Raw genomic sequence first — 24,924 nt, 5'->3', positions numbered from 1 at the left:
AGAATAAAGATTTAACACACACAGGCAAAATATATAGGCTATATATAGGCTGTATACAGGCCTGGTTCAGGCAGGAGGACTTAGTAGTAGTATTTACTTGATAGTTTATTACACACGATACAATACATGTTTTGGCATAATGGTTCTGCTCCCAGCGGCTCCCTGCCGCACCCAACGTAGACACCCTCTCGACATTCGAGCAGCGACGCATTCCCCCTACGAAAGGAAACGCATCACCAAGTGTGGAGGCCAGGGAGGCGGAGGCAGCAGGATTGACTGTGAGCATCCTGTGTCCCACTAAGCAATGCAGAGTGCCGTGAGGTCCTGTTAAATACCTCGCCATGCTAGGAACGTGTGCCCCGTCTGGGTGATATGACGAGTGCACATGACGCGCTAGGTCTCGGAGTCTCCTGCATGAATCAGCTCCGTCTGATTCTTGCCAGCTATGGAAGGGCGGACTGGCAAATATCCTGAGTGGGAAATTATGAGGAGAAATTATGGAGATTTTTCTTTTATTTATTCTGATTTAACTCTGTATAACTCGAGACAACTATCATCTCAATATTACACGTCAATATCGTGGTTTTCAATAAAGTGATTTTCGTAAAATCCGAGTCTGAATGAGACGTAAAATGATAAGAGTTGATGAAGTTCTGCGTGTGATATAGACGCATTTTCTGCTGATAGACATGAATGGGAGGAATTTGCGTATAAACTGCACGCAAAACAGTGTGCTAGGACTGGCACTGCTACATTGCAGGGGCGATTCTAAGATCAAACCTTTAGGGGTGCTCAGCCCCCAATGAGAATGTGACATGAATACAGTGCCTTGCAAAAGTGTTAAACCTTGGTATTAAATCCCTAATTTCACTGGATAACAATTAATATATTTATTAGTGGTGGGCCGTTATCGGCGTTAACGCGCGTTAACGTGCTGCGACTCTTATCGGCGATAAAAAAAATATCGCCGTTAATCTATTCTCAAAGTTGGGTTGGGAGCTGGGTCTATACTACGCAAGCTATGATGACTTTCACCTTGATATTTTAGCGCGGATGTATACCTAGCCGAATTGCACTGTAGGGGGCGAGAACGAGTCTTCGAACCTGTGTGTATGCCTTGTGTATGAAATTATCACATCAAACGTGACGTGCTAACATGGATGCAGCTATGAAGACGCCTGGTTTGCTTCAGGGAAAATGTATTTTTAAGAAGCTTCCCAATGAAAACCTCGACAAGACTAAGGTTGTTTGCACTTTGTGTGCAAACAACCTTCTTCCAGTCTCAAATACCACCTAAACGCAAAGCATCCCTTAGCTAATGCGGAAGATGCTGCAATAAACACAAGTACATCTTATTGAACATAATTTATTTTCATCACCAATTATCATAGTAGAACAGCTTTCTCAAGCAGTTTGTGATGCATTTTGGAAACAGGAGATTAGCTCCTGGTCTAATGCGCCACCTGGCTTGAGAAACCCGTTCTCAAAGACTTACTTTTAGTCATTATTTGGGTAGCACACATATTCTGAATGCCTTCGGCGGAATTCAAATGAGCCATTTTAATCTAGATTAATCTAGATTAACGCCACGATTACAGTGAGATTAATCTAGATAAAAAAAAAAAAATCTATGCCCACCACTAATATTTATTTATTATTATGCAAAATATTGAATGAATAAAAAAACTAAGGATGTCCCTTTCTTCATGAACTACCAGCATCAAATTATAATAAACAAAAATGTTTTATTTTTTATTATTATTATTTTTAGGGGTGCTGAGATTAAATTTAGGGGTACTTGAGCACCCCTAAAAAGGGTCTAAAATCGCCACCGCTACATTGGATGCTTTTCGGGCGTGCGAGGGCACTTGTCACCCCCCATAGATTACACGCCATATTTTATTGACATGTGAACAACGTGTACGTGTCATGTACACTACTACACCTGACATACGCCTCAAATACGCGAGACCTACGCCTACGTGAAAACTACGGATAACTGTTTGATAAATATATTGGCGTGCGCACAGGCAGGTGTTATGTGTGCTGCACATACTGACACTGTTGTATGAGGTGTAATACGTGAATGACATAGGCTATTGACCCAAGGCAAGTACATTTTCAGACAATGAGACAGGAAAAATGGCTCTGCGCTTCTAGTGATGAGGATGTTCATCACTGAACAAAGTATGCGAAGCACACGTCCATGCCTTTGCGCACGCCTTATCAAATGTAATATGCACAAATTACGCCTGTTTATATGAACACAACATTTTCTATCAAACTGTAAGGTGTAGTATTCATTCCGTGCTTTCCACAACTCGCCAGAGTAGCCTACTGATTTCACCCCATACACATATGCACACACGCACACACAGCCAGGCTCACACACTCACACACAACTTGCCCTCTTGTACCCAACCACAGTAGCTGGTTCCCACAATAAATCTAGACCACCTTGATCCACTGCTAGCCCATCACCGTTACAGCCTACAGTACCATATGGATGACTGGATCCCCTGGCTGGCTGTCTGGTTGACTGGGTGCTGCTCTTGTGATACCTGTAGCTGGTTTGGTAACTCCCCGTCCCCTGTGGTTCAGTGGCTCTGCCGTCCAATAAGACGTTTGCTTTACTCTTACGCTTCTTTCTCTGTATGCTTCTGTCTGTTTCTCTGTCTGTCTTTCTAATCCTATACCCTCTGACTTCCTCTGTCTCATCCCTCCTCTTTCTCTCTCTCTCTCTTTTTTTTCTTTCTTTCACTCTCTTTCTTGACTCTCTTTCTGTCTCTTTCTGCCTCTCTCACTCTATTTTTATTTGTCTCTCCACCCCTCCCATTTTATATTTTTTGTCTTTGTGATCGTTCCTCCTTGCCCTGCTATTTCAGTGGGGCAGTGGAGAAGGGTGGGGCCGCAGGGGGCGGGCCCAGCCGCAGTGACAGCGTGCGGAGCATAGTGGCGGGTAGCAGCAAGGTGGGTCGCTGGCAGACTGTCCAGAGCCACATGCACGCCGGAGGCCTGAGGCCCACCAAGTGAGTGTTGTGACTCGATGGGACCACTCCTGGGGGTTTCCTTGCAGCCCTAGCAGGGGCATAGTCTGGCGTGCCTGTCTATAGGCAGGAAAGAGAGTGAGAAGGTATGGATGATGACATGGGTGGAATGAAGTGAGAGATGATTGAGGGAACGGTAGAATAGAAGGAAGAGAAGTACGCATGTGTATGCATGAAATGCTGTACTCTGGTGCATGGTCATCTGTTTCCATGGGGAGATTATCCTCTCTTACCAAAGCAACACCTGTCAACTTCTGCTTGTATAGTACTGTATAAACTGTTCCAGCTCTCAACAACCTCACTGGACGGTTATTTCAGGCCCACCTGGAACGTTAATGAAATCCATTCTGTACACTGACAAATCTTACGACTATTTGAAATGTCAGCTGTATTTGAATCAAATATAACTTTCCAAAACGTACTTGTTCACTCAATCATTTTGAACCCGTTCACCTCTTTTCATTCCTTCTGTCAATCCCTTCACCCCTCCCTCACACCTCTCTCATTCATATCCACCTCTATTCCAGTGGCGGCTGCTGGTATTTCAAATAGGGGAAGCTCATTTTCGGCCTACATCATATACATTTTCAATTTTTTTGCTAGTTCACTGGCTAGTTCACCCCTACGACACTAGCCTAGCCTACTGTATGAATGAATGAATGAACGAACAATCTAACGAAAAAATATTAAACTCGAAGGAAATGTGGGCATGTAACTCTGTATAACTCGAGATAGCTATCTCCTCCTCCTTGGTGTCTCACGGTGAATGCGTGAGACTTGAGCACCTTTCAAAATAAAAGCACACCATTGGAAGTTTGGTAACTTATAAAAATTTAAGTTGGATTTTTGGACGGAGCCGGAGCACACGTCCGCGACCTACTTTTGGGTTGCGACCCACCAGTTGAGAAACACTGTTATAGAAAGATGTCAAAGAACTGTGAATACTGAGAGAATACTCACTTGTGAGTGTGAATGTGTGTGTGTTTAAGGAAGAAACCAAGGCTATTTTACAGGCATCACGGAGTGCTACCATAAATGTTTGTTCAATGTAGTAATTGTAGAGTTCATGAGCAAACTTTATGACACAGAGGAGACTGAGGATGTTTATTTGAACGATGACCATACGGTTAGCTGTCGATCCTTCCCCTCAGTTTTATTGATTCATCATTGTGTCAGTTATGGCAGAAACATTAGTTGGCTGTACATATACAGTAGTCTCACACAGCGCTCTCTGTAATCCTAACCTTGCCTGTATACATCATTGTTCGTCAACTGTATGCAGTTGTTTCTCTTCCATTTTGTTTGTTCCATTTTGTTTCATCCCTTTGTTCTCTTGTCTGTGCTGTAATGTCTTCTCTAAGCAACCTTTTTTCACACTGGGTTCTGTCTCTCCCACTTCATTAACTGCATAAAAGAGGTTTCAGTACTGAGACTGTAAACAGCGTCAGTGAGATGATTGTGAACCTTCCTGTACAAAAGGGAGAGCATGGTACAGAACTTTGGGCTAACCTAGCACAATTGGGACAGAGCTGATGGCCTGTGTAGATGTTTGGAGGGGTTGACATCCTGTTGATAACATTCATATGAAACATGATTACAATTTAACAATTTCTAAACATAGTCCCTTTTGAAGATACCCCATATCCACTGAATCATAATCATTAACCAGTCACCAGCCTCAGCCCATTCTCACTCAACAAGCCGTAACACAACAACTGTGTGTGTTTGTGTGTGTAGGATGGGCGTAAAGGTTTGTGTGTGTGTGTCTGTAAAGGGGTGGGTGTGTGTGGAGGGGCAGAGTGTTGTGAATTATGGCTGGTATTAATTTGATCTACCTCTGTCTTTTTCTGGGGTCACGTCACTGTGGCTTCTATAGACTCACTGAAGCGCACACACAAATAAACCCACACAGGCACACATACTGTACACACACAGGCACACACACAGTCCTGGGCAGTAAATCGTGGGGCATAACATTAGCTTCAGACAGCACTGTTTAGAAGTAGCTTACAGCAATCAGGGATGGCGGAGATGGAGGGAGGATGGAGGGGGGAACAGAGTTAAATGAGAGTAAAACCAAATGGATGATTAAAGGAGGGGTTGAGAGTGGCTGTGTGGATAGATTGAGGGTGGGCCTAAACTGAAGGGTAAGGCAAGATAAATGGGTGAGACAAAGTGGTCAGAAGTGGACAGGAGAGGAGAAAGGGGGAGAGAGGGAAGCAAGGAGGTAGGGGGAAGGCAGAGCAAGTCTTGGATGAATAGGTGAGTGGAGGAAAGATAAATGGAAAGAGGAAAAAGCAAGATGAGGAGGGGTAGGTCATGGTAAATGATGTAAAAGGAACAAAGAAGCAATAGACAATCAGAGGGAAACCTATAGAGATGTTTTAGTGTAGTTTCTGGTTGAGCTGATCTCATCTATGGGGAGGCCAGTTGACTGTTTAACCACCAGAGTTAGTATCAGAATATGAGTGAATTCATTAAGAAACAAGATACCAGTCTGTCCACACTCTCTGAGACTGTAACATACAGCACAGTAAAGTGTCCAATATCAACTCCAATATAACTGCTTTCCTGTTGCTAACCTTTGACTGTATCTGATTATCCTCTTGCTCTGTCTCTCCTCCTCAATCACTATCTCCTCTCTCTTCATTCCGCATTCTACTCTCTTAATCCTGTCTCATCTGTCCTCTCTCCTTCCATGATTTGTTATGTTTTGCGATATTGTATTCCTTCAATGTCACACTAATCCTTCTCATCTCTTAATCTCCTGGTCTCCCTCTTACTCTGTCTGACCACAAATTACCTCTTTGTTGGCCTCTCTCCACCTCCACCCTACACCCTCCTCTATTATTCTATTTTCTTCTCTTTCCTAATCTCTCACTCCATCAATCATATCTCTTCTGCCATATTTTTTGCGTGTACTGTCCCCTATTCCTCCTTTCCTTCGCACTCTCTCCTTCTGTGGCCAGTTTTGGGGACCCGTCCCTGTCCTCCGCCTCCACGCTGGAACACATTCCCTCCTCGGCCGCTGCCCGGCCGCGCCCCCTGGTCCGTCAGCAGAGCCTCCAGCAGCCCCTCACTCACCAGCCCCCCTCAGGGCCCAATGACCCCCCTGCTACCTCCCAGAGCCTGGGCCAACTCCACACAGGGCCAGGAGGGGGGGGGGGGCACCGGGGTGGCCCACGGGGGGTCAGGGGGAGTCCGGTGGGAGCCGCTCGCTACAGAGGGGCAATGGCAGGGCGTTCCCGGTCGAACCCTGGGAGCTGGGATCATATGATGGGCCAGATACGGAACCGAGGACTGGACGTCAAGTCCTTCCTGTGAGTATGGAAGTTATTTTTAGGATGCATGTAATGACTTACACTGTGGGTTTACCTAAGATGTATGGGATGTTCTGTACTGAGTGCATACCTGTCTGATCTGCTCTGGTTCTGTGGGGTCTGCTGTCTGATTTCTCAGTATGTTCTTATTTCTCCCTCTTTCTGAACTACCCAAACATGTCCTTGATAGATGTTCAATAACATTGACTTCTCACATCAAAAGCCAAATTCTTAGTGTTGACACCGATTTTTACATCACTCTGGGCAATGTTCTGTCTGTGTGACCTTAAAGTCTCTGTTTTTAGCTTGCTGTGTCATCTCCGTTATCAGTCCATAGGTCACATTCTTCCACTCGAGGGTAGAGCACAGCCTGTAGCAGTAGCACTGTGTGTTCTTGTGAGCTCTGCACACGCTTGTGTGCGTCTGTTCTGTTAGCCTGTGCTGTGTGTCTACATCACAGTTACAGCCTATGCAAGTCAACGCTGGTGTAGGGGGTAAGCCACAGCAGGTAGTGAATGTTAGTAGGTTAACCATCCTGGTCATTGGTCTCCTGCCAACAGCTTCATTTTCCCCACGAAGGACTGCTACTACTGCTGGGGGCGTGGGGTGCAGGGATAAAGTATATACAGTTAGGTCCATAAATATTTGGACATTGACACCATTTTCATCATTTTGGCTCTGTATACCACCACAATGGATTTGAAATGAAACAATCAAGATGTGCTTTAAGTGCAGACTTTCAGCTTTAATTTCAGGGTATTTACATCCAAATCAGGTGAATGGTGTAGGAATTACAACACATTTTATATGTGGCCCCCCCCTTTTTAAGGGACCAAAAATAATTGGACAAACTAACATAATCATAAATCTAATTGTCACTTTTAATGCTTGGTTGCAAATCCTTTGCAGTCAATGACAGCCTGAAGTCTGGAACCCATAGACATCACCAGACGCTGGGTTTCGTCCCTGGTGATGCTCTGCCAGGCCTCTACTGCAACTGTCTTCAGTTCCTGCTTGTTCTTGGGGCATTTTCCCTTCAGTTTTGTCTTTAGCAAGTGAAATGCATGCTGAATTGGATTTAGGTCAGGTGATTGACTTGGCCATTGCAGAACATTCCACTTCTTTGCCTTAAAAAACTCTTTGGTTGCTTTCGCAGTATGCTTCGGGTCATTGTCCATCTGCACTGTGAAGCGCCGTCCTATGAGTTCTGAAGCGTTTGGCTGAATCTGAGCAGATAATATTGCCAGAAACACTTCAGAATTCATCCTACTGCTTTTGTCAGCAGTCACATCATCGATAAATACAAGGGAACCAGTTCCATTGGCAGCCATACATGCCCACGCCATAACACTACCTCCACCATGCATCACTGATGAGGTGGTATGCTTTGGATCATGAGCAGTTCCTTCCCTTCTCCATACTCTTCTCTTCCCATCATTCAGGTACAAGTTGATCTTGGTCTCATCTGTCCATAGGATGTTGTTCCAGAACTGTACAGGGTCTTTTAGATGTTTTTTGGCAAACTCTAATCTGGTCTTCCTGTTTTTGAGACTCACCAATGGTTTACATCTTGTGGTGAACCCTCTGTATTTACTCTGGTGAAGTCTTCTCTTAATTTTTGACTTTGACACAGATACGCCTACCTCCTGGAGAGTGTTCTTGATCTGGCCAACTGTTGTGAAGGGGTTTTTCTTCACCAGGGAAAGAATTCTTCTGTCATCCACCACAGTTGTTTTCCGTGGTCTTCCGGGTCTTTTGGTGTTGCTGAGCTCACCAGTGCGTTATTTCTTTTTAAGAATGTACCAAACAGTTGATTTGGCCACACCTAATGTTTTTGCTATCTCTCTGATAGGTTTGTTTTGATTTTTCAGCCTAACGATGGCTTGCTTCACTGATGGTGACAGCTCTTTGGACTTCATATTGAGAGTTGACAGCAACAGATTCCAAACACAAATACCATACTTGAAATGAACTCTAGACCTTTTATCTGCTCCTTGTCAATGAAATAACGAACTCCCATGAGGGAATAACATACACCTGGCCATGGAACAGCTGAGCAGCCAATTGTCCAATTACTTTTGGTCCCTTAAAAAGGGGGGGGCCACATATAAAATGTATTGTAATTCCTACACCGTTCACCTGATTTGGATGTAAATACCCTGAAATTAAAGCTGAAAGTCTGCACTTAAAGCACATCTTGATTGTTTCATTTCAAATCCATTGTGGTGGTATACAGAGCCAAAATGATGAAAATTGTGTCAATGTCCAAATATTTATGGACCTAACTGTAGATAGATAGTTAAAAAGACAGAGGGAGAGGAGCAATGAGTTAGGGTACTGCAAGGCCATAGATGAAGGCTGGTGACAAGGAGATATGAGATGCTTTCAGGATTGGGAGAGCAAGTTGAAACCTGCCGTTTGAACGGAAAACCACAGTAAATAAATAATGCATTAAACCCAGCCCACATATATTTTAACTGGAGCTACAATAATATGTCCAGATTTAAGCTTATCATCTCTGCCTGAGGTTAGTTAAGTGGTAGACTGGTTAACATGAATCACCAACAGCAGTGATAACAACAACAGAACATAAATCAAAATGTGATTCATCATAAGATGCCAGGCTACCACAGGAACCTTTTATTCCAACTTATTTTATTCCAGTTCACTTCTCCTGTGCTTTGCAGACAACAAACTGCTTTGGACATCTATATTGAGCAATCTGGTGATTCCACAAATATCACAGATTTTCTGATATATTATCAGTTTAGATGAGGGACCAGTGTGAATGTGTGTTTGTGTAGATGAGGGACCAGTGTTGGTAGTAAGGCCAGGGATGGACAGTAACACGAGACCCCACATGTTTGAGAACCAGGATACAGAGAGTACCATTGCTCCCTCTCTTTGTGTGTGTGGAATGATCAATGACTGATGATGATGTACTCTACACGACAGCCTGCAGACCATTGCTCCGCCCCAATTCCCTTTTCCTTCTGTCCACTTCAGTCACTGGCGGCCACACCAGTTTCTGAATATGGACCTCCCCCCAGTGAATCATCACTCAATAAAGGCATGCCAGACACACTCACACACACACCCAGAGGTGGCCTTGCCCATAGGTCCTATCCCCTTGAATCTACCTGGGTCTTACTAATAAACCAGGGACCGGAGGGAGAATAAAAAACAAATGAAACTCTCCTAGATCTGCTCAGAAAGTATGTTTGACTGACAGGATTTTAATCTAGATTTCCTTTTGTAAACTTAGTTCACAGGGTGATCTTACAGCCACATGTACTGCAGGAAGAATTGGCCTTCACTGACTAGTGTCAGATTCCTGTTTGACGTGCCTGTTGCCTGTCTAATACCCTGCTATAAGCTCTGAGGCTAATCAATGGCATTCATGTTGGGGTTGTTAATGGTTTCCTGGTGGGCCACTGTCTATCTTTCCAGCACCAGTCCGGATGCACAAACACTCATCTGCCAACACTGTTCTGTCTTAACTCTGGGAGGAGACAAACAGTGGGGGAGACAGATGTAAGAAAGACAGAAAGAGAGAGAGACAGAGAGAGGTAGGAGAGAGGGGAAAAGAAAAAGAGAGAGGGAGTCAGGTGGCTGAGCGGTTAAGGAATCGGGCTATTAATCAGAAGGTTGCTGGTTCGATCCCCGGCTCTGCCAAATAACGTTGTGTCGTTGGGCAAGGCACTTTACCCTACTTGCCTCGGGGGAATGTCCCTGTACTTACTGTAAGTCACTCTGGATAAAAGCGTCTGCTAAATGACTAAAAATGTAAAAATGAGAGCGGTAGGTGAGTGAGTGGAGGGGGTGCAAAAATAGGCATACTGAAGATGGAATGAGAAGGAAATAAGGGATAGGGAGCATTTGGGTCAAAGAGGGGAAGAGAGAAATCACTGAGAAACACAAGCAGGATCAATGATAATCCATTTTTTACAATGTGATAAACAGCTTCCGCTCGAGGATAACATCTCAGTCCTGATACAAGGAGGACTTACACTCAGACGCCCAATGTCTACCGGTGTGTATTCAAGGCTCAAATATACTAGCTGATTTGTTAGCTAGTGGAGGTTTTTTCTCTTTAAGAGGAGACTCTGGGAAAGAGAGCAGAGACTGAGGACAAGCTAAGCAGTAGGAGACAGACAGACAGATACATACATACATTTACATTTAGCAGACGCTCTTATCCAGAGCGACTTAAAGTAAGTACAGGGACATTCCCCCGAGGCAAGTAGGGTGAAGTGCCTTGCCCAAGGACACAACATAATTTATCACAGCCAGGAATCGAACCGGCAACCTTCTGATTACTAGCCCGATTCCCTAACCGCTCAGCCACCTGACCCCCTGTTTTGCTCAAATGTTCTCTTCTGTCCTTCACTTTATTCTTTATTCCCCTGCTGCTTGAGTGTATATGCATGTGTATGTGCCTGTGTGCATGGGTGTGTGTGTGGTTGTTTGTGTCTGTGTGTCTGGCAGCGAAGGGAAGATGGTGGTTCTGTCACAGATGAAGTAGAGAGGGCGTAGGGTACACATGGTACATGAGAGTCAGTGGTTTGTTTGCGTGTGTGTTTTGTAAGGGCAGTGTGAGCAGACTAAGTGTTTGATGGTGGTAGTTCGACAGGACAGGGTCTCAGGATAGAGTGATTTACCTCAGCACACCACATGCTGTGAGGGGTGACGGGGTGTGACTGCATTTGTTTACCATTTCTCGCTGTTTGTATCCATGTGTCAGTGTTCACAGATATGAAAGTGTGTGGGGAACCTGGGTGTGTTCAACTATTTACAAAAGAGCATTGGCGTGTTAATATGTTCTTGTTAAGGGCACAGTCTCCATGGCCTCTAGCCTTCACGGTGCAGCTCACTTTGATAAGTGACTCCAGGCCTTTTAGTTTGAAGAATTATAATTGTTGAACAACTGCTGGTGTCTCTGCTATTCTGACTGCTGCCCTCTAAGTTCTTCACTTGTTTGTTCTCTGTTTTGCTCAAATGTTCTCTTCTGTCCTTCACTTTATTCTTTATTCCCCTGCTGCTTGAGTGTGTACGCATGTGTGTGTGTGTGCCTGTGTGCATGGGTGTGTGTGTGGTTGTTTGTGTCTGTGTGTCTGGCAGCGAGGGGAAGATGGTGGTTCTGTCTCTAGCCATAGGTCTGGCAGAGCAGGATGACTTTGCAAACCTCCCAGACCTTCAGGAAGATCCAGCATCTCAGGAGAGCCAGACACCCATAGACAAGAGGTGAACGAATGAACATGAACAAATCAATCATCTATCTATCTGTCTTTCTGTCTCTGCCAAACTGTCAGACTGTCTGCGCATCAGGAAGGACATTGATGAAATAATCTAAGTGCTGAATACACCAATTTGCAAAGTTTGTAAGTAAGCATCTGAGGAGGCAAGCACTAGACAGCTGTTATTGGTCCTGTAAAATCTGGGCATTTGAGAGGTGTTTGACGTTGTGTCCTTGGGCAAGGCACTTCACCCTACTTGCCTCGGGGAGAATGTCCCTGTACTTACTGTAAGTCGCTCTGGATAAGAGCTAAATGACTAAATGTAATGTAAATGTAATGTAAATGTTTCAAATCTTAGGAAGATAGAAATAGATCAGTCACTTGCGTAGAATTGTGGTAGCAGACATATTCAGAGGATGAGGTGATATCTGCTCTTATTTTGTTGGGTGTTTATCCTTAGGGGCTGCTCTGCTGTGGCCATGGGAAGTATAGTACGTTTCATGGTCCGGCTACGGTTATGACCTGATCAGCCTTGAAATGCATTGTGCCCATCTCTTCTCTTCCGTTGTCTCTTCTCCTCTCATATCCTCTCCTATCCTCATTTTCTTTCCTCTTCTCTCCTTCCTGAGCCCCACTGTCCAGCTGTAATCAAAGCCAGCCTGTGTGAGGTGGGGCCCAGAGGGGTCATGAGGGCAAAGCTGTCCAGTGTCCTTCTGCTTCTACTACTAAAAACCCCTTCAATCATCATCTGTGTCCATCTCTCAGTATTTCTTGGTCTCTCCCACCCCCTTTGGCCTTCTACTGGAGCCCAGTCGACTGAGGATGATGGAAAGCGATGATCCCTCTAAGAGCAGAAAAAAAAGCTGTCAGGCAAAAAGAGAAAGAGAGAGATGTGGGGAAAACTGCTGTCAGGTTTTCAACTCAGAAAAATGTACACTCTTGGACAAAAGTACACAGAGGCATCGACCCTGAGAAAGATATAGCCATTCGAACTTTAGAGAGATTGTGGGAAACACAGCATCCAGACAGAAGACATACATACAATACACGTACATCCATACCAGGCTATGCAGACCGTCCTTCATAAGAATATGTGCTTGGGTTTAAAGCACATGCATAATACACAATATATTCTCTAAATAAGATTCAATGGTTCAAAGGAGATACAGTTTTTTTTTACCATCCATCTGTCACCTGCCTTACTTGCAGTGCATCTCATTGTATCCTATAGAGTGATACTAATCTAAAATTATGCCATTTGAGAGAGAGAGAGAGAGCAAATAGAGAGAGTAGAAGAAAGAAGATAGAGAAAATAAGATGGCATTGGCTGCATTCAGACATATATTCAGTTCATCAGAGCCGCGTGAGATGCATGACAGAGATCATCTGTAATCTCTTTATTTTTCTTCTCAATTAAAAAATCATTACGGTGTTTCAGCCGTGCTCCAGAGTCAACTATAGCTAAACTGTCCATGCTGGGGAGGTAGGCGAGCAAAACAATGCAAGCCATCTTTATTATCACCTTGGAGACCAGCATGCTGATAACCATAATACTAATCAAAGATTAGTGATGCTCCAGAAGCTGTGGCGGTTTCATGCCTGAACACCCTCTTCTCTACCTTATTAAAATCTACATTTATCATATCAGTACATATATAAATATACAAATTCACATATATACAGTATATATATATAAAATGTATATATAATTTACTCATTTATACAATTTGTGTCTGTTTTTAAAGAATTTCATTAGCAAACTATTACGTAAAATCACCTATTTTAAATGTTAGTTATATATTTTTTTTTTTCAAGTCAGCTAAAGTACCTTTTTTTTGTTTGATGGACCTGCTATCTGAATATGTCTCTTTATAATGATCTTTGAAAAGCATTGCAGCTTTGTGGCTCCAGAAGAGTGGTGATGCTTCATTGTGACACAGACTTTGAGCCCCTGATTTGGCCCCCCCACTACCCCAGCCCATGCTCTCTCTCCTATCAAAGCTACTGGGATGCTTTATCAAAGCATCCTCACTATCATATTATAAATAAAAGCTGCTTTAGCATGACAATGCTTGGCTTGGTAGGAGGCCAGGGCACAAGACTGGAGAATGGATGTTTATTGTATGCACCTTCCTGCCAAAGCAAATTCCTTGTCTGTGCAAACTTTCATGGCGAATAAATCCCATTCTGATTCTGATTATGAGAATAGGATGCTGGAGGCTAGATGTAGAGGCTGAAGGTTAGCGGCTGGAGGCTGCATCTGAAAAGATGGAAGCTGGCAGAACTTATGTCCCAATTGTAACTTTTTTCAATACAGGTTGCAAAGAGATATGATTGGCTAGAAACAGCAATGTAGGGCAGCGCAAAAAAAATATTTTTAAGAGATGTCAGCTCTCGGTCCCCAGGCCATTTAACACGCCTGGCCTTGCCGCTTAGCTGGGAAAAGGAAGTTGATTAAATAAAGGAAGTTACTGTATATCAACCAAACAAAAGTGAGAGAGAATGCTGTGGATACATTGCAAAACGCTCACATAGAAAGTCATTGTGATCAATACCTCATGACCGTTATGTTTATTGAATTGCTTATTGATCATTTCAAGGGGAAATTGATTGATGGTTCCACTTCTTTATTTATTCATCCAATGAAAGTGATTGATTTGAAATATCAATTGTATTATTGTATTGTGTCAATAGTTATTTCATAGGGCACCCTTTAAAATCAGGATGAAAAAGGGAGGGTTATTCAGAAAGCATGAAGTTGCCCTTACAAAAAAGAAGTATATTAAAGTATACTATAAGTATACTAAAGGAGTATACTTAGAAAATAGAAAATAATTCACTTTTGATATATTTTTAAGGAGTATACTTAGAAAATAGTTCACTTTTGATATACTTTTAAGGAGTATACTTAGAAAATAGTTCACTTTTGATATACTTTTAAGTATGCTTTGAAAATAGTTCACTTTTGATATACTTTTAAGAAGTATGCTTCGAAACAGAAAATTGTATACATTTCTTCTGGAGTAAGATGTACGTTTTCTATTATTATACAGCAAAAACAGTCAAAATAATTTTTAAGTAGGCCTACATTACAGGTTAAATTATTTAGATCCATCTCATTCTAATTATTCATGTCTACGAAAATCTATTATGCATTGCACATTGAATCTTTTTTCGTACTGAAGCTGTAACCTTAATTACTGCCAAAACATTTTGAAGCCCTATACTCTTATACTAATAATTGGGTGTGCTTTGCCTTCGGCAAGGGCACAGCCTTTGTTCTCTCACATATACCTTATTGGGTGTGCTTTGCCTTCGGCAAGGGCACAACCTTTGTTCTCTCACATATATATATTTTTTATTATTATTATTATTTTATTTTTTTGCCCCCCTAAAACTCAGTCAATATTTGGCCTACATAGACAACCTAGGTGTCAAAAGTTTCGTCTTGGTAGCGATTGAGTTGCTTCTATTGGGATTTACGTTCCGTTGCATGGTTTAGGCTCAAGTTAAGTTTTTGTGGCGAAAAGTGAAGCTAACGGTGGATAATTTGCTAGCCAGTCACTGACGTTACTAACGTCACTACGTCACTAACGTCACGAAAAAACGCGTGACTACCTTTGGCAGAACATTCGTTTCGCATCTGTTAACTTGGGGGATAGCTAGGCTAACTATAGCTTTACTGCAAGGCAGCTGCAGAAACGCCACAAGCAAAGAGGCCAGGGTGATAACTTTACTCATTTTACTTTGTGATATGACACACAATTGTGATGTGTAATGTACAATATAAGCTGATATTATTAAGGAAGTACATTTACTTTCGGAAACAGTAGTCTACTATTTCACTGAAGTATTAGCATCATGACATTAGCCTCTGTTGCCCGGGCAACACATACTACAGTGGTCTATGATGCATCTGTTTTCAATCGTTAAAATAAACATTCCTCACAAATACATTTTCGTTGTAGGATTTATTATGACATTACATTAGTAAACGATTTGTTGGTGAAATTATCATTACCTGTGGTTTCAAACCAGTGTTGCTCACTGCAACGCTGTAGCCTACGCTAGACACTACAAAAACATCCACACAGCTGTTTAGGAAGTCAAACGGCGACAGAACATGTTCGGGCACTCCCCTTACTTAAATCAAAAGTCTTTCAATAGGTGAAACTATCTGACTACTAACCTGAACTTTATTGCCACAACCTAAACTTTGTCAATCTGTTCATGATAATAATTAATTTCAGCCTAAACCGTACAACGGAACGTTAAATCCAATTCAACCAACGCAATCGCTACCAAGATGAACACAGCAGTAGTCTGTAGGCATACTGTACTGTAGTAGTACAATTTACTGGGGCAGCTTCTCCACACAGGGCTATATCGCATTTTGCGTTGTTACTGACAATGATCGCTACCAGTGAGCTTTTAATGAATGAGCGATTTTCCACTAAATAAATGTCAAGCTTATTTACGTTTTTCGGGGCATATTTTCAGTTAGCAGATGGTACTGTTTGAATCGCGATTCCATCTTCTACTGCCGGTAACGTCGTAGAATAATTTTCAAAGGGGTTTCTTTATTAATGAATGAATGCAATATGAGTAGGCTAAATGCCTGAAAATATCACGAGAAGGGAAAAACTTAAAAGGACGTTTAAGTCATAGAGATTAGGTCAATTTTTACACGGGTCTGCCAAATTTATTCGTTTTGATTCAGGCTGCCTCTTGCAGGGGAAATGAGAAGACATCTATTTCATTCTACACTTCACTCGTATTTTGAGTTGTAAATGAGAAAAATGTATTCATTTATTTATTCATTCATTCATTCATTCATTCATTCATTGTTCCCAATATGATAATGAGAGGAGAGTCAGGGACAGGACAGGGACAATGACAGGGAGTCAGGTGGCTGAGCGGTGAGGGAGTCGGGCTAGTAATCTGAAGGTTGCCAGTTCGATTCCCAGCCGTGCCAAATGACGTTGTGTCCTTGGGCAAGGCACTTCACCCTACTTGCCTCGGGGGGAATGTCCCTGTACTTACTGTAAGTCGCTCTGGATAAGAGCGTCTGCTAAATGACTAAATGTAAATGAGAGGAGGCCAGTAGGCGTGGAAACTGACGTTCAGACATTGCAATCAATCCAGAGCCATAGATTCAATCTAGCTAACGCCTGGGACACACTGGCTGCGAAGCGCCCTGAAGCGCCACAATCTGCTACGAATGATGCGATGCTGTTCACACTAGACGCGCATTTCTCCACGCCGGTCACCAAGCCTTTCACCTTCTCTGAGCTTTCCTTTTATACATGTAAAGCTGACCTGGTACATAAACATGGCATAGGCTACAGGCTAATTAGGTAACTTGTTGCTCCAACAACCGTCGCAACAGCATCCCATTCCCAACATAACGTGGCAATGTTTGGCTTTTGTTGCCGTAGTCTTTGTAAAATACGTGCTGTGGGGCATACAACTCCATGTAGGACTAAGCTACATTTCATCTTCGATGATTAACTTTGTGTCGTCAATCTTCACAATTCTCTTCTGCTTGATTGGGGGCTATGACAGATCGTCTATCTCGTTCTTACACACAGGACAAAAATGTTGGTTTGACAATCAACAATCAGGATTTTTTATTTTTAAATGTTTACATTTTGAGAATTGATCGGATATTGTTTTTATCGGGGTACTGTAAACACATGGTTGGCCGGTCAGCGTAGTGAAGTTGGGTGTTAAGTGATAGCCCACAACTAACGTAGTCAATTCTTTATAACATGTTTGTTTATCCAAATACCATATGGTGAATTAAATCTTTGTTTTCAACGAGGTCGGCCAGCCTGGCCATGTAGGCTATGTTGTCCATAAAAACGATATCCGCTTCACAGCCAGTGTGTCCCAGGCGTTAGCTAGATTGAATCTATGGCTCTGGATTAATTGCAATGTCTGAACGTCAGTTTCCACGCCTACTGGCCTCCTCTCATTATCATATTGGGAACAATGAATAAATAAATGAATGAATGAATGAATAAATGAATGAATAAATAAATAAATGAATGAATAAATCAATCAATAAATCAATAAATGAATACAAAAATAAATACATACATAAATGTAAAATATATGTAACTATTGATTGACAATTTTCGTTTATTTCTGTCTAAATGCATGGATGTGGACATTTATTTATTCATTCATTCATTTGTAAATATGGCAGGTTTGGTCCTCCATATGCAGAGGCCCTACCGCAAAGTCGCAGCTGTGAGATGTGAGAGAGACATAAAAAAGTTAAAAAATAACAAAAGCACAACAGCAGCCTATCTGTGTGGCGTCCTGCCGTAACCCGTCGGATGTCGCGGCCGCTCATTGTTGGCTATAAGCCATAAAAGATTGAAAATCGTTTTCTGTCAAAATTTAGATTTTTGATGTTTTCTATAGTTAACACCCTGAACTTCATTGTAATGTACAAAAAGTATATAATTACTTATGAAAAACAGTTAATTTCAACGGTTTTTAGACATGTCAGCTAGCAAGATTTCCAAGCCGTTTCAAATCAAATGCTCAGTTTGCCTGCTCTTTTGAGTGCTGCAGCAGCCCCAAACAACTGATCAATTAAGTCAGGCTGTTAAACTTAAAAATAACTTGCTGAGAAGTTATTAATGTAGCCTATACTTAAACTGACATTTACATTCACAACGTGATTACGAACAAAATGATTTCCTTTCCATATTCGCCACAGAATTTGAATGAAACGGAGTGGAATCTTTGAATGCAATTTTCTCCCTTATCACTTTTTGACACAGGTCAACTTTAAAATTATGTAACTTCAGTTGTGATAAAGATATTGTTGCCAGATTCAGGGATTTTTAGACTGTTTAGCCCATGTAAGTGGATGAAGATCTGTTACGTTGCCTACATTACGGAATTACTTTACCTGGCAGTTTAAACTTGGGGCTCTCAATGAGCGCCCTCAAAGTGTTTTCCTTGTTTTTTTTTTATATATTTTTTTTATATATAAGCCTAGTCTGTTTTTTGATATGCAGGGCGGGGACCTTAGGGCGTGGCCCCCCCCCCCCACCTCGCGGGGGGCTGCAGGGGCTTCCCAGCCGCCACTGCTTCTCTACACAGGGCTATATCGCATTTTGCGTTGTTACTGACAATGATCGCTACCAGTGAGCTTTTTATGAATGAGCAATTTTCCCCTAAATAAATGTCAAGCTTATTTACGTTTTTGGGGGCATATTTTCAGTTAGCAGATGGTACTGTTTGAATCGCGATTCCATCCGAGATAGCTACTGCCGGTGTTACAAGCCAACTGGTTTTCAAACCTACTGGTTTCCCAGCTGTGCGTTCACCTATCAGTCTGCCTCTATCACCAGATTCGTCACAAATTCACAAACATATTAAAGCCAAATCAAGATGCCAAATCAAGATGTTACCTGAAGGCCAAGGTGATTAATAAGTACGTAACTGATTTGATGATATTCTATGAGCTAGAATAGCTCGCAGTGTAAAGCAATGGCCTTTGGTATATTACGTGTTTTGCTTGAGTGCGATCGAATCCCACTTCATGCGAGCCTGCAAATGTTTTATTTCGTCTCCATTTATTTTGTTGTGAATGGTAATGTAGTAACGTAGCCTATACTTTTATATTCGCCGCAGCAAATATGAGATCCGACTGGAAAATCCACAGTAATATGTTTGTGAATTTGTGACGAATCTGGTGATAGAGGCAGACTGATAGGTGAACACACAGCTGGGAAACCAGTAGGTTTGAAAACCAGTTGGCTTGTAACACCGGTCTCAACGTTGATGTTAGAATAAGCTTCAAAGGAGGTTCTTTATTAATGAATGGATGCAATATGAGTAGGCTAAATGCCTGAAGGAAAAACTTAAAAGGACGTCATAGTCATAGAGATTAGGACCATTTTTACACCGGTCTGCCAAATGTATTCGTTTTGATTCAAGTATGAGGCTGATGATCACCATTCCCTCTTGCAGGGGAAATGAGAAGACAACTATTTCATTCTACACTTCACTCTTTAGTATTTTGAGTTGTAAATGAGCAGCAAAAAATTATGCTTTTAAATTTATGTAATCTTTATAAATAATAATGCATTTTTATATAAAATATACTGAAATATCAGTTGCAAAAATGTGATTAAAAAAATGGACCCCTCTGCAACCGACGCAAGCAAGCACACCCTACAATTTCTCCAGAAATTTTACCCTCTCTAGTTATCAATTGGAGTATTAATGGAAAAAGCTACTTGAGAAAGAAGCAGACAGAAGGGTTGCATTGTGCATTTGAAGGTTATACTGTCAAACTGACTGAAGAACGAAATAAGGACGTGAAAAAATGAAGATAGCGTGGCTCATTGGCTGGTCAATTCCCATGATGCAAGGCGGTAAATAATGTAACAATTTGCAGATAAGTTTGCCGTTTGTTCGAAATACAAATGTAACTTCATGAATTTCGTTTTTTTAATGTGTCTGCTTAGAATGTAGTGTTTTGTTGCGTGGTAATTGTCATTGTTGTGCCGGTTTACCATTGTAACCATGAGTTAAATGAGTGTTACGTTTCATAAGAGGAGCTGGATTATTTCAACATGAGTGTAAACACAATAATTTGCTTCTTTCAGCTAAGGATCTGCGGTGTCACTTGGCGAAGGCCCCCGTTCTCGCCAAGTGACGCAAGATCAGCGATGTGTGAAGGGCCCCTAAACATTTAAATATATTAGTAAATCAGAGTAAATTGACATTTATTAAGTTTACTTCTTGACGTATTTACATTAATCGAAAGTGCACTTGAAAGTATTGCAAAGTATACTTTGAGGTACTTTAGGAAGTATACTTCATGAACTGAAAGTGCACTACAAAGGCTACTTTACAGTATTCAAAAGTAAACCTCAAATACACTATAAGTGTACTTTAAAGTGTACTAAATGACCTAAAAAGTGGGCCAATTCAGTTTACTTAGTACAAAAATAGTATATAAATAAGTACACTGCTAGTACACTGCTAGTATACTCTTAAGTACCATGATAATAGTATACTTTTTATACTAAGTATACTTTACATTTACATTTAGTCATTTTTACTTACAGTTTACTTATACTTACAAAATAAACTTGAAGTATACTTCCTTTTTGTAAGGGTGGACGGCTTGTTGTAGATGGCTCAATTAGCAGTATGAGGCCTGTGTACAGGGGGAGGGGCCAGGGTAATTTGTCCCTGTTGGAGGGGAACGCTGACTGGGCTGACATTGGAACCAAATGAACATCCATCATAGTCAGGGGACCCTATATTGTGTTGCACAGTCTCTTGGGGCACTGTATGATCAGCATGGCCCATAGATATTTATGGATGTTTGTGTCCACCTGTAGTGCGATCCCTCATCTCTCATGCTCTCAACCCCTCCTCTTGCACTCATTCACCTCTCTACCCCCCACCATTATTACAACCCTCCACTCCCTACATCTAGAGACCCTCCCTCCACCTCCCTTGCTCTGTCTCCATCCCACTTCCCCTTGTCTACTCATCTGTCTTTCTCGTTCTTTTACACTGCATTGCTGCCTTCTCCCTCCATTCCTCTGCTTTTCATTACTCCACCCTCTTTCTTCATCTAATCTATTCAGCATGGTTTCCCCCTACCTTTCTCCTCTTTCCTACATTTTTGGCAGGTCACTCCTGTTCCTCATCTTCTTCCCTCCCTCCTTCCACTCTATCTCTCTTATTCATCTAATCGTGCGTTCCCCGGGGGTGTTGACGGGCGTTGTGATGGGATGATGTCAGAGTGGTGGCCTGGATGAATGTCAGCAAAGGGGGCCTGGCTAACATCTGCATCACAGCTGAATATCAGGACGGGAATGAGAGTCCCCAGTGGGCATGCATGAACACACACACACACATATGCAGATGCACACACTCGCATGCAAAGACACGCATGCAGGCACACCCACAGATAGACACATATAGGCATGCACGCCAACAGATACAAGCATTCCCAAGTGCATAAAAATGCACACAGATACTAAGAAGATGTTGTGGTTCTATAATGATCAAGACTAACGGAATGCAATAGGAAGATCTTTCCAAGTTTAATAATGCATGGAAAGTTCACAGCAATGGTGTTATATCAGTTATCTGTCAAATGGCAGTTCTACACAAACTTATAGACTAGGTAAGACAAATAACATGGATGACATCAAATCAAATGTATTTGTATAGCCCTTTTTACACGCAAGCATGTCACAGAGGGCTTCACATATGCCCATAGAACTGCCCCTCAACCAACCTAAACCCTCAAGGAAGACAAGGAAAAACTCCCAAAAAACTCTCAACAGGAGAAAAAAAAATGGAAGAAACCTTGGGAGGAGCAATTCAGAGAGGGATCCCCTCCTCCAGAGACGGTTGGTGGGAGAGAGGAGCAGAACACAGGCTAAACACATCACAAGTCAGTTGGGTTAGGTTATATATATACTGATTAACTACCATCTGACTACCAACCAACAACTAATTCCAAACCACCATGAGTTAAGCTCCATCAAGACAGAATTCCTTGCAGAAAGGTATGCAGTGTGGCAAAGAAAGAGGTCGGGCGGAGAGTGAAGGTTTCTTTTATTGCAGCCGACACAAAAAAAACTTAAAGTACCCGGCAGACAGGGTCCGGTGGCCCGTTAAACAGTACGAAAAGAAAGTCGGAAAAGTACATAAAAAAGGATGGAATCCGGGTCCGCCTTCGGTTGCCTCCGTGGGTTTAGCGAGGGAGGGGGCCGTGCCCACTTTCATCGGCCGAGTCTGGGGAAAGAGAGAGAGTGATTAACTTCTGGTAGCTGTCCGTTGTTGCGCTGTGTTCTCACCCCCAAAAAACTGGACTGGTCTCGCATCTTCTTTTATGGCACGGCTGACAAGGTCTAATTCGATGCAGGTGTGTCTTCTCATTATCCCTCGCCAGCTGTGCGCAATGAGAGGTGTAAACTCGAGAGGAGCTGTCCTTGGTGCCAGTGGTCCTTTGTGGGCGGTGCCTGGACCCACACTGATACCAGCCTTTACGTGGCTGCGACATCACAGCAGTCACAGGCTTTAAATCTAAATAGATCAGATAAGGGGTGTACATTAACACATATAGTCCTGGAGTTAAAAGAAGAATGAAAGATTCTCCTAAAATACACACACATGCAGAATATACACACAATGATGTGTATACACAACACACACCAAATGAGACAACAGGGACACAAACTCAAAGGAACACAGTCAAGAGACACTCCAAAGATCAAAATAGAATAGAACATTCAAATTACTTGAAATCTGCAGTTTATACTGATGCAAAATCATATTTTCTTGCAGGAAAGGCCAACTGTTTCTATACCCAATTATACCGGGAGAGATTGCATTGTAATCACTTGGAAGCCTCTGTGCTATGGAAGACATTATTGAGAGAAACAAAAGATTTTCTGCTCCAGGGAACCCAGCTCCACCTCTATCTAGGCGTTCAGGCATTCAATTGCATTTGCATGATAGTTAAGGAACTCAAACAAATGATCATAGATCAGAAAATATCAATGTCCACAAATGACGCCAGCTATGTATGTGCCAGAAACAATAATGCGAGGGTCAACCGATTGCCTTTCTACCTACCTCTCGCTTTTGTTTAATTAATTTACTTAATTTCTCACAGTCTCCTCTCAGCTGGGCGGAGACAAACATCTAGAACCTGTATGGCTAATTTAAAAATGGTGCAGTTACAAGAATGTTAGTTTCAAATTCCCACGTGTAGTATGGGGTGATAGATGGACAATGTGTCACAGAAACAATAACACATTGTTTACTTAGCAGCGTGACATTTGCATTTCCACAAACCAGGTCTCTGTTTGATTATTTGGAAAATCAATTTATCCCCTTCCTATGAGCAGTCACATCTGCCATGAAGGGATTGGTGACAGCTGTGGAGTGTGAGCGCATTTTTTTGCACATAGATCAATGATGACTTCCAGGAATAGAGTAAAAATGCCTTGTCTCCAAATGCGACCTGGGTTTCAAAATCATATCCCCCTGCTTATCATCAAGTATACCGGATGGACTGCATCCTCTTGTTGTCCCTTGAAACGTGCCTGGGCACTCTGACCAATCATTGTTACTTGCTGGACCGGTGTCAAGGTAAGTTGTCAAGTGAATGTGAATCATTCCAGCTAGGTTGGATTTTCCATGATGTGTAGAACAGGGACAGGGCAAAGGTGAGAATACTATTGTATGCTGGTTAGAGGGGACAGAGTGGAGAAGTTGTGACTGAGGGCATTTCTGGTTATTTTTCCTACAGTCTTTGTAATAAATAAAAAAAGGATTTTAGCCAACTTTTCTCATCCAGCATGACTCGACAGTGATTTTCGGGGGAGAAGGGGGGTGCGCTTGACTACCGAAGGGGTCAAAAGGTTATTTCCCTTCCTACCCCACTGCCCTTGAAGCAAAAACCATTAGCAGTAAATATTTGGCTTTCTGGTCACTCCTCATGCATACCCCTCACACAGACACACAAACCGACTGAACATTGTTAGGTCATATTGCCCCTTGTGGAACCATCTGGTAACAGTTTTTACCCCTCTCTAAACCCTTAACAGTTACATGGTTGTGGTAACTAATACAACCTTTAGCTAGAGTAGGCCATTTGGTTGTCTTTTTTATTGCAAGTCAATGCAGTACCGAAACCAGGAAGGCTTCAACAGATGTTAAATATGTACACAGCTTTGTTTTACAGTTTACTTTCGAGGGATTGTCCATGAAGCAGACCTGCTGATGCACATGTACACAAATGCATGGCAACAATACTGTACACAAACACCGATACAACACATTTTCACACACTAGTTTACTGGTTGTGCACTACCATCCATCTAGGATTATTAATAATCTAGACCTTCTAGTCTGGTTAAGAATAGTGTGTCACGAGGTGTGTGTCACTGTGTGCGAGTGTGTGTGCATGTGTTTCAGTGCTTAAGTTAGAGCGTGTTCATCTGGTAATTTGAGTGAATCATGGGAGAGGTCATGAATTCTGAGAGTAGAGTCAGAGGGATGTGTGTATGGGGTGGGGTTGGAGGGAGGCAAGAGGGGGGTGTCTCCTCTTCTGGTACTTTCCTCTCCAGCTTTGAAAAGGGGTGTGTCCACCTTACTCCATAACAGCCCCATCACAGATCATTGTGACAGAGTGGCCTTACCTGAGTCCACGTACCCTGAGGGTGTAGTTTGTGTGTTTGTGTGCATGTTTCCAGGGAAGCACTCACCTGCAATTGTCATATGTCCTCTAATGTCATTTTGGTTTTGCTGTGT

The 24,924-nt window shown here is 42.3% G+C and overlaps 2 protein-coding genes across 2 annotated transcripts in view; both read left to right on the top strand.

Annotated features, from left to right (window-relative positions):
• Positions 1–24,924, top strand: part of syt7b (synaptotagmin VIIb) — a 106,893-nt gene that overhangs the window by 54,609 nt on the left and 27,360 nt on the right. The window contains exons 3-4 of the mRNA XM_062471916.1: positions 6,017–6,367; positions 11,489–11,611. Of these exons, the coding sequence (XP_062327900.1) occupies positions 6,017–6,367; positions 11,489–11,611 (474 nt within the window). The remainder of the gene's footprint in view (positions 1–6,016; positions 6,368–11,488; positions 11,612–24,924) is intronic.
• The window catches only part of rlbp1a (retinaldehyde binding protein 1a), a 272,522-nt gene that overhangs the window by 233,928 nt on the left and 13,670 nt on the right, over positions 1–24,924 (top strand). The window lies entirely within an intron of this gene.

Source organism: Osmerus eperlanus, chromosome 10 (genome assembly GCF_963692335.1).
Source record: "Osmerus eperlanus chromosome 10, fOsmEpe2.1, whole genome shotgun sequence".
In the NCBI taxonomy this organism is placed as follows: domain Eukaryota; kingdom Metazoa; phylum Chordata; class Actinopteri; order Osmeriformes; family Osmeridae; genus Osmerus; species Osmerus eperlanus.
The sequence above is the reverse complement of the archived record's forward strand: the minus strand, read 5'-3'. Positions and strand labels throughout refer to the sequence as shown.